Below are 18,724 nucleotides of genomic sequence, written 5' to 3'. Positions count from 1 at the left end.
ACTATTATATGGTTTCCAGGCAATATGCTAAGTACTTTTTATAAATATTCTTTAACTCATAGTACTACGTATGGAACTACAAAGAACAGGATTCATATCTAACCTCAGGGATTTGCTATCTCTGTGATTCTAGGGACAGGATCACATGCAAAAGTTCTAAAATCGGGATTACAATAGCATTTTTGCTTCAGAATTTTAAGTATCAAAAGGGATATTTGTAAAATGCTTATCATAGTTCCTGTCACAGAGTAAACACTACTTGAATATAAAAATAATAATTATTATTATATATCTATTTATGTCTAATAGTTGGGATGGGAAGGGGAAGAGAAAGGTTTGAGGAAAAAATAAATTTACATGATAATTTTTTGTATATTGAAAGAAATAAGTAGTACATAGTAGATTTGCAGTTTCATGTGCAATCATTTTTAAATTGTACTATTATAGAAATACTTGTTTTATTCCATAAATTTTAATTTAAAAATGTGGAAAGGTAGGGAGGACGGAAGTTTTCAAAGGAATTTGAAAATAAACAGAATTTTATGTTTGATCCAGGAGGTAATACAAAGACCTTGGAGTTTGCTGAACAATAAGGGATGTTCTTTACATACTTTTATCAGTTCTTTCTTTTCCAGTTTTCTAACAGCTTATTCATTCTTACATATTTTGTGATACAGTGACACTGTGATACAATAACTCCTTGCTATTCCTTAAGACATTCAATCTCCCAGCTCCAGTGATTTTCTCTGTATGTTTTCCTTTCCTGATATTCTCTTCCTCCTCATCTTCACCTTCTGAGTTCCATAGCTTCCTTTAAGGCTCAGCTGAGAATTCAGTTTTCTCAATCCATAATCTTAGTGCCTTTCCCTCTGAAGAAAATACTTAAGACCTTTCTTTTGTCCCGTATGTATCTTATTTGTACATACTTAATTTGTTTGCATTTTGTTTTAACCTGTGATTTCCTTGAGAGCAGGGCCTGATTTTTGTTATTGTTCTGCTATTTTTCTTTGTATAATGAGCATTCAGCAATGTGTCTGCATGGCACATAGTAAGTCCTTAATAGATGCTAGTTGACTGATTCAGTGAGTAATTGATTTCTGTGATTGCTTTTTGAATGGGATTTTGTATGTCCTTAATATTTCTATGACATACTCCTTTTTGCAAGAGAGACTTTACAGGCAGTATTTTGCTTTTTCAATTTAAGAGTTTTTTTTGTGTTTGGTTGATGTTTTTCTGTGTGACATAAACACCAAACACAAAAATAGTCAATTCATTTGGCTTGCTTCAGACAAGCCTTATCTGTAAAATGGAAAAAAATAGTAATATGTACATTACAAGTTATATGAAGATCAATATAATATACATTGCAAGTTGTTTGCAAAAATTAAGATGCTATATAAATGGTATTCTTATAATAACAAGAATATCATCTTGTATTGTTCACATGATGTGATAAATAGGGAGCAGGTCTGAGATCCAGAATAAGCTGAGTTCATATACTGCCTCTGACATACACAGTCTTTGAGAGACAGATCAAGCCACCTCATTCTTCAGGACTCTGGGCAACTTGCAAAGACTTTAAATTCTTGAGAAAGTGGTGAACTGCATTTGAGGAAACACTTTTCTTTTTCTGGAATACTTTTCATTCTTGATATCACAGGTTCAGTCCTTAAATGTCTTTATTTTGGTTTTCTGATCCTTATAAGTAAGTAGATTTACTTAACTCTTACTCATCACAGATAAACTTGTTACACACACACACACACACACACACACACACACGTATAACATTTTAAACAAAAATCAATAAAGATTAACAACTGATTTTTAAAGATTGATAACTTGATGATTGTTTGATTGCCTTTGGGAAAGTGTTGATATAATACTTGAATTAATGATTAATTGTTTTTATTGGATAATCTGAGTTTTTAAAAGATAAAAAAAATTGTTTTGTTGAAGAAAAGGCCATGCACGAAGAGACTGAGAAATTTTCTATGTCATGAATCAGGAACAATAACATTCTCTTGGAAAAAATGATATCCTTGTGCTATCTTTGGTTTAATTTCACTTCCAGGTTTGGTAAATAGAGAAAACTTTGCTTTGCAGCATTTTTCCTAAACTTTAATTTGTGCACATGTTTCTGAACATTTTTTTTTCAATATCAGAGTGTAAAGAGAAACATCCAGGTTTCTCTGTTCTAACTTATATCTCACTAGTATCCTCTGTAATTGGTCACTCAGATTTCCTTTAAAGATTCCCAAGTATGAGACCCTATTACCTCCACTGGAAACCCATCACACTATTGTACAGCTTTAATCGTTAGCAAGTATTTTCTTCCATCAAGATAAAATCTTTCTGAAACTTCTATCCATTATTCTTATTTCTACTCTCCAGGGCCAAGCGAGACAAGCCTAATCTTTCTTCTTCATGGCAACCTTTCAATAGATGAAGACAGCTATTTGTATTTTATTAACTTGAGACTTTCCCTAAGTACGTATTAAAAACTACAAGATTATGAATTATGACTCAAATAGTTATTTTATTGATGATTTCATTAATTGCCTCCACAATCTTCTTTGTCTTATGACATGAAGTATATTTCCTTTACTTCATTTTTGTCATTATATTTCACTAGAACGTACATCTTCCTTGCTAGAAGTTGCTGAGCTCTGAAACCGAGTTCAAACAAGTCTAAGTAGAATACATACATAGACATATATGTATGAAGAGATAATCTATCACATCTATCTATATATGTGAGCAATAAAACCATGTATTGCCTGAACACTTTTGATGTATTTTCATTAGCGAGGATTCTTGCAAAAATGTTAGTGTCATTTTTAGATGTCTTACTGAGAAAGAATATGGCATTTTAAAATTCGATTTGTAATAATATTCATCCAAAGTTTCTCACAATCACCCTCCCCTAAATATTCTCAAATTTATCAATTTCCTTCCTAAATTAAATATCCACAATGTGCTGATATTCTGAAGACTATTAAAAAGTGATGTCCATTTTTATATTGTTCATAGCCTTATTTGATTTTAACATTTATGTCAGAGACACCCAATTTGAAGGAAGGCTTCGAGATTGCATTCTTATTCTGAGTTAAATGGATTAACCCATAAAAAGACATATTGGAGCTCAATGTCCTAGGAAATGGATTTTGAGTTCTAATGAGAAGAGAACAAAGTGACTGCATTGTGGGATGAAGCTGACCAGGAGGTAGCATGGTAGCCTAGATCTGGACAATAGAAAGCTCACCTAGGAGAACCCAGAGTTGCAAAGAGACGAGTGGGAGGAAGATGATTGGAATAGTAACATTATTAGAGCTGGTTGGAAAATGTCTAATTCTGAGCATGAAAGCCTATCAGAGCACAGAGTTCCCAGAGATGAATGAAGATAGGTGATGAGAGATAACGCAGCTTAGAGTGACTGAAAAGGATCATGGCGACCTCCTTCTTAGCAACATAAGGCAAAAGCTTATTTTCTGAATAAACAATGCTACTTCTTCCCCCTTCTCTTTCAAATTTTTTTTTTGAAAAGGGACAGCTTTTTGATTCTGCTAAGATCATGGAGTTTTATGATTCATAGTAATATAACATTTGTCAAGAATATATTGGTTTTTTAAAATGTCAGATGTTGTTTTAGATCATTGAAAACACACTGCAGTTTCCAAAAATGCCTTTCAGCATTATCTCATTTATTCTCACATAGTCCCTCCTCATTGTTTATCTACAGAATCAGTGTCTAAGATATATGTTTTATACTAAGTTGACACTTTGCCCAGTTAGCCACATGCACTGATATAAGTAACATCTTTTTTTCATCTACTTCATCTCCAAGGCATTATCAGGAAGACCAGATTTTTGTTTTGTTTTCAGTACTAAGAACTTTACTAAGAGGGTTCTGTATGTTTCCAAGGATCAGTGTAATTAGCACAATCATCTTTGAATAGGAGCATTTGCTGGACCTCACAATCAAGAAGTAATCTCCCCCTTTTTTTTTTAAGATACTACCCAGGAAGTCTTCCTTGACAGGAACAAGCATCTTGGGGAGCACACATCTCAAAAGGAACAATTGCTTTTTTGTCACTCTAAAATTTTAATGGTCTAGCTGTTTGCTGGGATAACCTCAATGAAAACATGAGAAAGGCTCCAGCAGAGTTTAACTTTCATTATATCCCAAATTATGTCTGCATATTCAAATAAGTGACTGAGGTAAAGATCTTAAAGTATCAGGATGTTTTTTTTATTAATAAATATATTTAATTCAGTAAAAGCAAAATGTAGCATTGAAGATTTTCCTCTGTTTCTCTAGATGTCAAACATAATATGTCATATTTGTGAGCATTAAGATGTTGGTCAAAGTTCTAATGGACCTGGCCATCCTCAGCAATGAGATCAACCAAATGATTTCCAATGGAGCAGTAATGAACTGAACCAGCTACACCCAGAGAAAGAACTCTGGGAGATGACTAAAAACCATTACATTGAATTCCCAATCCCTATATTTATGTCCACCTGCATTTCTGATTTCCTTCACAAGCTAATAGTACTATATTTCAGAGTATGATTCTTTTTGTACAGCAAAATAACAGTTTGGTCATGTATACTTATTGTGTATCTAATTTATATTTTAATTTATTTAACATCTACTGGTCATCCTGCCATCTCGGGGAGGGGGTGGGGGGTAAGAGGTGAAAAATTGGAACAAGAGGTTTGGCAATTGTTAATGCTGTAAAGTTACCCATACATACAACCTGTAAATAAAAGGCTATTAAATAAAAAAAATGATTTAAAAAAAAAAAGATGTTGGTCAAACCACCCAGACCACTTCCAATAATAGAGAAAATATAAATTTTCATTTTATCTCTTTTTATTGTAAACTTTAATTGGTAGGAAGGTCACTGTACTGAAATGAAATCTGTAACCTGTTACTTTTGCTGAATTCTCCTGTGGAATTCACTCAGGCTAGGTTCATTCTTTTTCCTGTTAGTATTTGGTCAATATGAGTTCTCGACCCCCCTTTTTTTTCTTTCATTTTCTCTGTTTATCCATTCACATCTTTATTTGTATATATTATGATATATTGATAATATAGTCCATTCAACCAGTCCCCAAATGTTCTGATAGTTGGCTTATTTACTGTTTTAACAGCCTCTTCTAAAACTAAGAGATGCTCTGATTTATGATAATCTGAGTTTAGCTCTAATTTAAGACCTTGTTTCAGAATTGTGCATTTACTTATATACTAAAATTATTTAAATGAATTATTACTGTATATTTTAAGTTTGCATTGAAGTGCCTACTGCCAATTCAGAGTAAAAAAAAAGTCAGTAAGATGGATATCAAAAATAACATTAATGAGCTGCTAAAGCTAAAATTACAGGAACTTATGAAATTGGTTAAACATAAAAACCATTAAACTGTTTACTGAAGCTTCACAGATATACTGCAGCTAATGAGCATTTCTGCTATTTAAATAAGCCCAAATTGAACACACATTACATGGATACATAATTAGTCATGGCAGTCAAACACACATAGACTTACTTTTAAAGCTTTATTTAGGGAATCTTTTTCCATTTGATTTGTTTTGTTAATTAAATTTTTTTAGTATTCAATATTTTAATAATATTGTTGTTTGTTTTTTTGCAAGTGATATAATTTACTACTAGTTTTCCATTTGTTTTTATATGTGCTTTAAGTGTGACAAATAGAGATTATATATTAAAAGAGTTTTTGCTTATCTCCATTTTTGTAATTTTTATTTCTATTCTATTCAGAATCTTTCTTTTACTTCCTTGGCTGATTCATATGTATAAGACAACTTGGAAGCACTATACAGTTTAAGTATTTTCACCATCTCATGATAATTATTAAAAAATTATTTATGAGAAACTAACTATGCTTAGAAGTATAATAGTATTTTTAAAATTACAAGCAATTATCCTTGCCCTCAAGGAGTTAACAATCTAAAATAATGGTAATGGTGCAAATAATGAAGGAAGTTAATGTAAAAATATTTGAAACTTATATAGGCAACATGGGGTCTTAGTAGAATACCTCAAACCTCAATAATTTTCAATCACTGTTCCATGTAGTTGACAAAGTATTTTTTCCTCTAAAGTGCCATTTTGAATGTGTTGGTAATCTTCCAAATTCAATAAAATTCGATGAATCCATATTATCCCTAGGATCAAATATAAGTGATCGCACTTTACTAGCAGACTGTAAGAATCTATATCATCTTATACCAGCTCCCATCTCTGTGGCTTTATTTTATATATTTCCATGCCTGAAATACTGTCCATCCTCACTTCTGCTTTTTAGATTTCATTTCCAACTACCACTTTATCAAGCTTTTCCTGATCTCACAGTTTTTAGTACCTTTTCCTTGTGCCAAATTATCTTTGAATGTTATATGTAAATTTCTGTATGTGCATTTTTTCCATTTTTCTAGTATATTTATATTTATTTTGTTAAATATCTATCTCCCAATTAATTTAAGCACATGGAAGTTTTATAAGCCGTGAGTTTGACACTTCTTGTATAGTGTAATTTCAGTATGGAAATTCTCTTCACAGATGAAGATTGACAATTCAGTACATTTGGAAATTATATTCTTAAAACATTGCCTGGATCACTGAAAAGTTGAATAATTTGTCTATGGTCTCACAGGTCCAAAGAAAATGCAAGTTCTCAGAAGACATAGGCTGTTATGTATTTGTCTTTGTATCCCCAGCACTTAGTACACTTATTGGCACAAGTCCTTAATAAATGCTTTAAGATTGATAATCAGTGCAAAGATACTCCATAAGTACCTGAGTTGTACAAGGCAAATTATTAATGTCTTTGAAAGGAACAAAAAGCAGTATATATTATCTCTGCCATCAAGAATGTAATAACTAATTAAGGAAGAAGAATAGAAAAAATAAAATTAACCAAAAAATGCACTATATTATAAGTGCCCAAAGAGTTCAGGCTGAAAAGACAGAGAAGGAGGAGATGAGCATAGATTGAAGGTGTTAGGGAAAGTTTTACTGAGAAGGTGCATTCTTAGTGCCTCAGGAAATTTTCCAAGAATCTCAATTGTAGAGATAGGCCTAAACTTGCTTTAGTCATACAGAAAGGTTGTAATATTGAATGCTTTGTAATATGGGAATATACTACAAAGATGAGTGGAGAGTTGCACAGGGATCCTAACCATTTTCACAGCTGCTTCTTTCTTCTTTTCTCCTCCTTCTCCTCCTCCTTCTCCTTTTTCTGTCTTCCTCCTCCTCTTCCTCCTTCTTCTCCTGTTTCTTCTTCATATCTTTATTTCTTCTTCCTTTTCTTCTCCTCATTTTTTCCTCTTCTTCCTCTTCCTTTTCCTTTCTTCCTTTTTTTCCTCCTCCTCCTTCTTGAAATGAATATCATTTGAACTCTCTTCATTTTGCCTCCATTCTTGGAAAAAGGAAAAACAAACAAACAAACAGTTGCATAGCTTTTAAAAAATGCTTCAAATCTATTCATCTATAGTAAAAGCCAATGTATAATTCAATTATAACTTATAATTTTTAAAATTATACCCAACGTTGAATCCTATAACTTATTAAGGATCCAAAAGTAACAGTGATCATGTTTCTTTTTTTATGACAATCGATGTGTTGTTTTTGGAGAATCAGGATATACTTATGTACTAAAAATACAACAAATTTGACATTCATTTATAAATACTAAGAAATATACTTGTCATATGCTAGCAGGTTTCTCTTTTACATATATGACAGCAGGGCTACATCAGTTTAATTGACCTTGGCAATCTGCATCTGCTAGTGATGTGTCCCTGAGGGACAGTTTCTGCAATTTTAAGCTGCAGCTTTTATTGAAGAACTTAGGTGTCACAATACAATTAGGCCTCTGAAAGAAAGAAAGAAAAAATAGTTCATGCATTACGTTAGGACTGAAAAAAAAGTCCTATTCTTAAAATTTAAATAATTATTATTGTAAAGCTACCTTACTATATCTTCATTTTAAAAATAACTCATTCTAAATAAGTGATAATAAAACAAGGGAAAAAGAGGAAGCTTGAATCTTGGCCCTCTTATGCACATTAAGAAAGACAGAGGTCTTTTAAAGACTGACTAAAAACTCGGGTGAATATGTGGGTTGAATCATTATTATTACATTTGGGGAGACTGTGCTGGTGGCTTCCCTATCTACTTTCATTTCTGTCCAACTATTAGGCCCTCGAGTGTTATGCAGTCACCTCAAATGCAATAAAGTTTATATGGGAAGATTTATCTTTCTTAAGATTACTGCTGACCTATTTTTGTATACTTTTTAGATAAATAGGAAACTTTATGTGTCTCCTAATATTATTTCATTTTACATTCATAAGGAATAGAGAGCAATTATTTAATTTATAAATATAAATATAAATTTCACTCTGTATTTTCATTCCTTCTGCATTAGTTAATCGTGAGAGAGAAGATTTGACAATGAGTTTCATTTACATGTATTGCAAGCTGAGCACACAAAAATAACCAAGGCAGAGTTATAGAAGATGTCAAAAATGATGGTCAAAGTGATTAAATGATCAAAGGACTATTAAAGGACATTCTTATGAGAATAGAATATACAAGGAGAAAATGTACAAAAGATGAAGATTAAAATGAGAAATAATTGAATAGGTTCAAAAAAGATTTAGAGAAATTCATAAATTACAGATCCATGATGTATTACAAAGGGAAATAAGGGTATCGGAAACAATTGCTCGTACCTTTACATGTTATGTCCCAGAAAACACTTTGCTTTACCACTGGTGCCTTGAGGTCACTATTTGAATTCATATGAATCCAACTCATTGTGTCATTTCTTATTTTCATCTTCACTAGTATTTACATTTTGCTTCACAATTTACAAAGCACTTTCATAAAATAAATCCAAAGTCAATAATATTTTATTATCCTTTCCATCTTATAGATGAGGAGATCTCTGAGTCTCAGAAAAAATTGAGTAGTAAGTGACAGTCAGGATTTGAAAACAGGTCTTCTGACTCCCAGTCTAGTGATTATTATGCTGCACCAGACAGTCTCCTTGGTTTCATAAGCAGCAGTTGTGCCTACTCTTTTCAAATATTTCCTTAAGGGAAATGCTTTGAAGATAAAATACCAGATCCTGTTATTGGTATAAGATGTTCTGTGTTATTATTGGCATAAGGCATTATATGTCATTATGAAAGGGAATTGAAATGTGAACATTGAAATAGACTGCTTTGCTTTTGATTCTTTTTTGTTCCCCATGAGATGAAGCAATAAATGTATGAGAGACTTGAATCCTTGAAACAGACCTGCCTGAAAATGAAAAGATCATTTTCAGAAGATGACAGAGCTCTCATTTTCTCTACCCACTCTCTCCTCCACTCCTTGGTCTTGCTATCTGACTTCCTCCCCCACTAATATACTGAAAATAATCTCAAATGGCAGGAATAGTCATCAAATCTCGTGGCTATTTCTAAGTCCTCATCCTCCTTGACCTTTCTATAGAATTTGACACTATTGACTAAAACTTCCTATTGGATATTCTCTTCTCCCTTAGCTTTAGAGATGCTCCATTTTCCTGGTTCATATTCCGTTTCTTTAAGAGCAGCCTGTTTTCTCTCCTTGTGTCTCTTTGTCCTCCTCCCAACCTCTCCACTTTAGTGCTGCCCACTCTAGACTCTCTTGATATTTTCATTTCCTCCCATATTTTCAAATTTTTCTCTGAGGAGTTGGCTCCTGACTCTCCAACCTAGCCTTGACCTCTCTATTCTGAGTCTGACTCACATTTCTAGCCATCTATTGTATATCCTCACCTGGAGCTTCCACTACCATTTCAAATTCAACATATCCAAAATTAAACTTATCATCTTCCTTTCAACCTACTATTCTTTCAAATTTCACTATTTTTATTAATGGTATTTTCTTTTTACCTAGTCTTTCATTTAAGCTCTTTTGTTTGTTCATTTGAGATTATTGCTTATTCTTCATCATCTCTTATACCCAGTCACTTCTAAAGTCCTAAAGATGCAGCTGCAAGGTTTCATATCCATCTTCTTTACTATAGTTCTCTCTTCCAATATCCTAGTAACTATTTTCATTTCCATCAATTTTGATATTGTATTATCCTTTTTAGCCTCACAATTGTTCCCTTTCTGTTACCCATATTTATTCATAGATTTGATTATGATTTTCCTCTGCTCCAAAACGTGTTCTTGTGGTTCATTTAGTTTTCTTGATTCCATTTTAGGGTTTTCTTGGCACTAGAATGTGGTTTGCCATTTTCTTCTTCAGTAGATTAAGACAAAGAGAGGTTAATTAAGTGACTTACCTTGAGTTACACAGCTAGTATGTATCTTAAGATCAAATTTAAACTCAAGAAGATGAAACTTTTTTTCCTGAGGCAGTTGGGGCTAAGTGACTTGCCCAGGATTATACAGGTAGGAAATGTTAAGTGTCTGAAGTCAAATTTGAACTCGGGTCCTTCTAACTTTAGGGCTGGTACTCTATCCACTGTGCCATGTAGCTGTCCCAAAAATGGATCTTCTAATCCCAAATTCAATACTCTAGCCACTGTTCTATCTACCTGCCCTGATCTAAAAGAGTGATTCTGTGGCTTAGTGAGTAATTCCTTTGTGTGCAGAATCTCCAATTCAATAAATATTTGTTAAGAGCTTATTCCAATGACTCTACTACTTGATATCATCCCATTTCTCTGATTCCTTCTTTAATTACTCACTCCCCCATTTATATTCTATATTCAGGAGCAAAGTAAATTCCATCCCATTGTCTCTTGCTCCTTATTCTTGGAATGTTCTACCTTTATCCGTTGAATTCTTACTCATCTTCTAAAAACAAATTTCCAAAGCTGTTCTTCCACAATGTATTTTCTGAGCTCTCCCTATAGCAAAAGGCTCCTCTCATGGATCATAAACAGCCCTTTTGTTTTGCACCTCTCTCTTGAATTTATTTTTATCATGATGTAGTATAGATAACTATGTTTGTATCTTATACTCTTACAAAGTTTTAATCTCTAAGAATTGGAAAAATGTTATAATTTTTTGTACCTAGCATTAAGCACAGTGTTCTACAAATAATTTCTTATAATTAAAATGATAATCACTTTTCCCCCAATGAATTTAAATTATGTTTTAGAAGATAGATTTTTATGTTTAAGTTGTCTATGTGTGGCAACTTAATTTTTAGCATATTAAAGTTTTTTGTTTATATGAAAATCTGCATTTTGATTTAATTCTTAATTATGAATTTAATTACTAAAAATGTTCAGTAATAGTATGAGACAACTGTGATTATTGAGAGTAGATTGAATTGAATAACCATGGACCTCTTGAGGCTGGTTGGATCTTTGTGAGGTTATTGCCCATAACAAAACTCACTATTAGCAAATTGTGAAAATACTATGTTATGTAGCACAGATCAAGTAATCAATATTTAAGCTCTTATCAGAATAGTCTTAAAGATAAATATAAAATCGATTCAATTTCTTATAACTTTTTAAAAGGATATTTTCAGGAAATATGAGATAAAAGGCCTAAACTGTTTAAATCATTCTATCTACCCATATCAAGATTCATAACTTTACTTGATTACAGATTCTTTCTTTGAGAAATTTTCAAAATTGGGTAGAAGAATTTGAATGCATGACATCTGCCATCCCTTTCAACTCTAGATATGTCTGTCATCTTATAACTATTATTTCTATGAAGAAACATGACTATTTAATGCTATCTAAGATTATGCTAAGTTTTTACTATACTATTTATTGACACTTATGAAGTGACTTTGACTAGTGAGGTGGTATAGTAGAATGTCAGTCCTGCAGTCATAGGCCTGAGTTCAAATCTACCCTCAGATACTTACTAGCTGTATGACTTTGGGGAAGTCACATAACCCTGTTTGCCTTAGTTCTTTATCAGTAAAATGAACTGGAAAAGTAAATGGCAAACTACTCTACTATCTTTTGACAAGAAAACAAGAAAAATGTGATCGTGGAGAGTAGCATGTGATGGAAACCACTCAACAGCAAAAGTAAAATGACTTAGGAAATACATTCAAAAGAATATAAGTCCAGTTTTTTTTTTTATTTAATGCTATGAGTTTATTTAACAAGTATATCAAATTCCTTGAATTTAATTGTATCCAGCATTTCCTATTAAACTTCTACATCATTTTTCCTCAGATAAACTGTCACTAAGTTGGGTCCACCCTTTCCTATACTTATTCAATTAAAATTTTGACCTGGAATGAGTAAATATTACAATTAATTCTTCTCCAAGAGTAGGACCAAAGATGAAAATAAAATAAAATGTCCCTTAGTATTATAATTTATTTTTTTTTATCATTACTGACTACTGAGTTTTTCTTTTAACTTCTTTCTCTGATATCACTGACCCTCTTCATCTGTGAAATGGAGGTAATAATTATAACTACCAAATTCACAGGGTTTTCATAGAACCAGTCAGAAAATGTACCTACAGTGGTTTGCATGCTTGAAAGTGTCTTGGATCTAGAACTCGAAAGTAATTTGGAGATCATCTAGTCTAGCTTCCCTTATTTTATAAGAGTAAACTGAGCCTAGAAATATTTGAGTTCTCCTAGTACACATAGGCAATAAATAACTGAGACATGATTAGAATATAGATCCTCTGATTCCAAAACAGAATTTTTTTAAATCAATCACACTACTTCCTTTAACTGATATAATTTTGTAATATTTGAGAATAATATTTAAGAATTTTGAAACAAATGCAATTTCTTATTATTGACAATAAATTGAGTTCTCAGTCTGAGGAACTTATCAGACTCAAATAACAAAGGTATAAACACATCTTATGTTATGGAAGAATCTGACTAACTTTAATTCAGAGTTTTAATTCACAACTTTAAATTCATGGTTAAATAACTTCTGCTAGCACAAAGCTGTTTTAATCACTTTTTAAAAGTTTAATATAGTAAATCAATACATTCAACTAAGCTTACTTAATAAATATTTACATTTGAATAGTTGAAGATAATTGTCATGTTCCCCCACCTCTTTTCTTCTTGAGGATAAACATCACTCATCCCTTAACCAAACCTCATATAACACAGCCTAATCACCATTCAGATTTAGTATAGTTTAATACTTATTAATATCACTTTGTAAAAGGAACTATACTGTGCATGATATTTTATAATTTTTTTCTCCTAAGAGTTTACAGTCAACTACAGAAAAGGGATGGAAGATGCATATGTATATGTATATCCATACACGTATATATGAAATATACATATAAATATATACATATATATGTGAATTAATAATATGTATATGTACATATATAAATGCACATCACTATAAAGCAAGATAGGAAGTGAAAAAGCACTCCAGGAATATAAGAAGGGACAGAATATCACAATTTATCAGAGTTGGAAGAAATCTCAATCAATAAACCATTAATAAATATTTTTTAAATTCCTGTTATGTTCCAGTAACTGGAGATATGGGCAGGGGTGGTGGAGTGATAGAATGAAACATCCATTACTCTTGAAGATCTTAAATTCTTCTGGAGTTTGGAGCAGGCTATATACATATCTAGATCCTCATAGCCAATATATAGCAGGCTATATATACCCATATACATATGGGTATTTTTCTATTATATTCATTTATGTATGTATTGAATGTATACATACATTCAATACATACATAAATGAATATAATAGAAAAATATGTGAAGAGGGAGAAATAGGAATCAGACTAGTTAAGTAGATAGGAACTAGAAGGGGTTAGTCCTTAAATGCTCTCCTGGGATATTTTATTCCACAGAGAGTAAGGATCCAAGAAAAGATTTTCAAATAGCAATTGATAAAAGTCAATTTGGTAGCTGCATGGAGAATGGATTGCAGATGGGAGAGAATAGAAACAAAGGAATTAGTTATGAGGTTATTCCAATCATATAGGGAAAAAGTGTTGAGGTTTTGATCTGGAATAAACATCGGATAAGTGATTAGAAGGGGATGCTTGTAAAAGTTGCTGTTGGAACAACATCAACAAGGAAATAATTACATAGTGGAAATAACAGAGGAAAGAGTCAAAGATAATGCCAATGTTATAGACTATGGAACTGAAAAGATAGTTGTCCCTTCAGGAAAAATAAGGATGTTTGGATGAAGAATGGATTTGAGGAAAATATAATGAGTTCCAGTTAAGTAGGCTGCCTTATTTAAACCAAATCTGAACAAGAATTCTAATTACTTCATACCCAGTAATGAGTCATTCAGTCTTTCCTTGAAGATCTCTAATGAGAGAGAACCCATTATCTCTACTGTACTACTAATAGTACTACTATACCACTTTGAAATAATAAATACGATTGCTGTTGAATTTTTCTTTACATTAGGACAAAATTTGCCCTTTTACAGTTTGTCTGTTGCTTCTCATTCTGCCCTATAGGGTGAAGCCTGAAAAAGTCTGATCTCTCTTCATAGACAATTCCTTAAATACTTGAAAAACAGACAAACAACAATTCTGATTGTTTTTCACATTATCAGTTTATTATGCATATCACTCACTGTTGATTCTCTCATTTGCTTACAGTAAAAGAAGCCATGGATCCTATCAAGTTTAATCGATGGGGTCTTCCAGAAATAGATCCAGAAACTATGCAAACCAGTGAACCATGGGTATTTGCAGGAGGTGACATTGCTGGTTTGGCTAATACTACAGTGGAATCAGTGAATGATGGGAAGCAGGCTTCTTGGTATATGCACAAATACATACAGGTATGTCAACCTTTTTAGTTTCAATTGCTCTTTGCTAACCTGGTTATTCATTTATCTTTGCAATTAAATGTAAGGCAAAGGATTTCTTTTCTATTGTGTTATTTTTATTTTCAAAATACATGCATGGATAAATTTTCAACATTAATCCTTGCAAACCTTGTCATCCAATTTCTCCCCACCTCTTCCCCTAAATGTCAAGTAATCCAATATATGTTAAAATATGTGTTAAATGCAATATATGCATACATATTTATACAATCATCTTGCTTCACAAGAAAAATCAAATCAAAGAAAAAATGAGAAAGAAAATAAAATATAAACAAAAAGAATAATGAAAATTCTATGTTTTGATCTATACTCAATTCCCATAATCCTTTCTCTGGATGTAGATGGCTCTCTTCATCACAAGTTCATTGGAATTGGCCTGAATCACCTCATTGTTGAAAAGAACTGTCCATCAGAATTGATCATTATATAATCTTGTGGTTTCCATGTACAGTGATCTGCTGGTTTTGCTCATTTCACTTAGCATCAGTTCATGAAAGTATTTCCAAGCCTCTCTGAAATCATCCTGCTGATTGTTTCTTATAGAACAATAATATTCCATAACATTCATATACCACAACTTATTCTGCCATTCTCCAACTAATGGGCATCCACAGTTTCCAGTTTCTTACCATTGCAAAAAGGGCTGCCACAAACATTGTTGTAGTTCCAAATTGTTCTCCAGAATGGTAGGATCAGTTCACAACTCCATCAACAATGTATTGGCATCCCACTTTTCCACAACCCCTCCAACATTTGTTATTATCTTTTCCTGTCATCTTAGCCATGTTAGATCTGACTATTTGTGTGGAAAATGTTTTGTAATTGTGTTCATATAGTTCCTGACTTTGCCTTGGCAGAGAGACTGCCAAATATTTTATATTATCGACAGTTATTTTAAAAAGAATTTCTCTTTGTATTTCTTGCTATTGGAATTTGTTGGTAATATGTAAAAATGCTGATGATTTGGATTTATTTTGTATCCTGCAACTTTGCTAAAGTTGTGAATTGTTTCTAATAGCTTTTAATTGATTCTCTAGGGTTCTCTAAGTATACCATCATATTATATACAAAGAGTGATAATTCGGTTTCCTCATTACCTACTCTAATTCCTTTAATCTCTTTTTCTTCTCTTATTGTCAAAGCTAACATTTCTAATACAATATTAAATAGTAGTGGTGATAGTGGGCAACCTTGTTTCACCCTTGATCTCATTGGGAATGGTTCTATTTTGTCCCCATTACACATGCTACTATTTGATGGTTTAATAGATGCTACTGACTATTTTAAGGAAAACTCCATTTGTTTCCATACTCTTTAATGTTATTAATAGGAATGGGTGTTGGATTTTATTATTAGTTTGGTTATTGACAAAGTTGATTATGCTAATAGTTTTCCTAATATTGAACCAGCCCTTCATTCCTGGTATAAATCTTACTTGATCATAGTGTTTTATCCTGGGGATGACTTTCTGTAATCTCTTTGCTAATATTTTATTTGAGATTTTTGCATCAGTATTCATTAGGGAAATTGGTTCATAATTTTCTTTCTCTGTTTTCACCCTATGTGGTTTAGCTATCAGCACTATATCCATATCAAAAAGAATTAGGTAGGAGTCCTTCTTTCCTTATTTTTAAAATAGTTTGCATAGCATTGGAATTAATTGTTCTTTAAATGTTTAGTTGAATTCATATATAAATCCATCTGACCCAGGAGAGATTTTCTTAGTGAGTTGATTACTAGTTTCTTCTATTTCTTTTTTGTGAAATGGGACTATTTAAGTAATTTATTTTTTCTTCGGTTAACCTGAGCAATCTATATTTTTGTAGATATTCCTCCATTTGTCTTAGATTATCAAATCTATTGACTAAACATTGGGAAAAATAACTCCTAATTATTGCTGTAATTTCCTCTTCATTGGTGGAAAGTTCTCCCTTTTCATTTTTGACTCACAATTTGATTTTCTTTTTTTCCTTTTTCTAATCAAATTGACTAAAGGTTCATCTGTTTTATTGTTTTTTTTATAAAACCAACTGTTAGTTTTATTTATTAATTCAATAGTTTTCTTACTTTCAGTTTTATTAATCTCCCCTTTTGTTTTCTGAATTTCAAATTTGATATTTAATTGGGAGGTTTTAATTTGTTCTTTTTCTAGTTTTTTTTTTTTTTAGTTGCAAGCCCAATGCATTGATTTTCTCTTTCTATGTTTTATGCAAAGGACAAAGGATTTCTATGACATATTATATATGAAAAATGTTTGTTTTGGATGAGAGGGAGGAATGTGCCTGGATAATAACCTATTTGAGTGGATTTGCTGATGATTGATATCCAGGGATTTGTGGCCAACATAGAATTAGAGATCACGAGCCTTTTCCTTGATCTTAGCCAATTGAAACCTCTATCAATCTATCATTCATCTATCTAGTTGTATCAATAAATTGAAAATAGAGAACCGATATTAATGAAATGTTTATACAAAGTAAAGCTGGAAGAGTAATTCAGTGAATCAATATTCAAATTAATCTCAACAGGTGAGAAAGCTGAAGCCAAACCAATGGATGAATTTAATAGAAATAAATGTAGATTTTCCATTTAACTTTAAAAATCAGTTGGACACTATTGAATAATAAAAACCTAACTGAGTGGGAATTAATTTGCACAATATCAGCATATTTTCATTAACGATAAGTTTAATAAAACTCAATGTTATCAATGTATCAGAGATTTTACAAAATCTTAACAAATGAGTAGTATCTAGTCACAAAAGAAATGATTCTGATCCACTCATTTTTAAGTCAAACTCCCTTTTGACATTTGCTATCTATATGCCATCGAGCAAGTCATATGAGGATTGGTTCAAGGAACTGGGGATCTCTAGCTTATAGAAGTTAAGGCAAAGGGAAGACAATCATTCTCTTCAATTATTTGGAGAGGCATCATTTATAAGAAGGAAAAGCCTTTTTATGCTATTCTAAATATCAGATCTAAGACAAATAGGAGAGAGACAAATTTCGGTTCAATTTTAAACTGTGAGATGAGTTGTTTTTGAGATAGTAACTGATTGACCATCCAATTGACCAACCCTTAGCTATTATGAAGATATTTAATTGCATTGAATAGGAAATTAGGTGAATTGATTAAACTTTCAATTCTAAAACTATGTAAGATAAATGTATTCTTTTTTCATTAATTTGACTTTTAAAAATTATTTAATACACCCACAACCTCTCATGATATTGATTCCCTCCATGGTATCCACTCAAGTTCTTGAGCTTCTCTCACTTTTTTTTCCCCCACTCTCACTCAAAATCTTTTAGGACATTAGGAGATAGTTTTTCATTCAGAGTTCAGCCTCACCAGTTCTATGGACAAGGCAAACTCCACAGGATTTGACAAAGAGAATTACTTCAGGGATGGGAAGGTTTTTTCCTCGGCTGATAAAAATTCATCTCTACCATCTTGATATCCTTGATAACACCAAGAAAAATGCTTCAAAAGAAAATATGGTGTTATTGAATCAGCTAAGTCAAGTAGATTGTATGAGTTATAATTCCCATTCTGGCATTTAAATCAATTATAAATCAAACAATTTTTTTTCATTCCTGATGGTGTTATGTGTAAGGAATTAAACAGGGTGAAAAATATTCATGAGCAAAATCAGTGAAAGAAGTAACAAATAAAAGAACAAAAAAAAATACAATTGTGTGTTACTTAACCCACCCTATATAGTTTAATAATGAATCAAGTAAATGAAAAATAAAGTCAAATATGTAAGTTTTTAACATAAATCTTTTTTAGCTGTTTTCCATAGCAACATAGCTTTATAATTTTTCATTCTTCACCATCTCATTTGAAGGTTTTCTTTCTCA

At 31.9% G+C, this 18,724-nt stretch overlaps 1 protein-coding gene across 2 annotated transcripts in view; it reads left to right on the top strand.

The window, feature by feature from the left end:
- DPYD (dihydropyrimidine dehydrogenase) overlaps window positions 1-18,724 on the top strand; it is a 968,100-nt gene that overhangs the window by 470,424 nt on the left and 478,952 nt on the right. For both annotated transcript variants that reach the window (XM_003769672.4, XM_031968578.1), the window contains one exon: window positions 14,626-14,810. In XM_003769672.4, the coding sequence (XP_003769720.1) occupies window positions 14,626-14,810 (185 nt within the window). The remainder of the gene's footprint in view (window positions 1-14,625; window positions 14,811-18,724) is intronic.

This window comes from Sarcophilus harrisii, chromosome 4 (assembly GCF_902635505.1).
Source record: "Sarcophilus harrisii chromosome 4, mSarHar1.11, whole genome shotgun sequence".
Lineage (NCBI taxonomy): Eukaryota > Metazoa > Chordata > Mammalia > Dasyuromorphia > Dasyuridae > Sarcophilus > Sarcophilus harrisii.
This window is presented reverse-complemented; position numbering and strand designations above follow the sequence as displayed.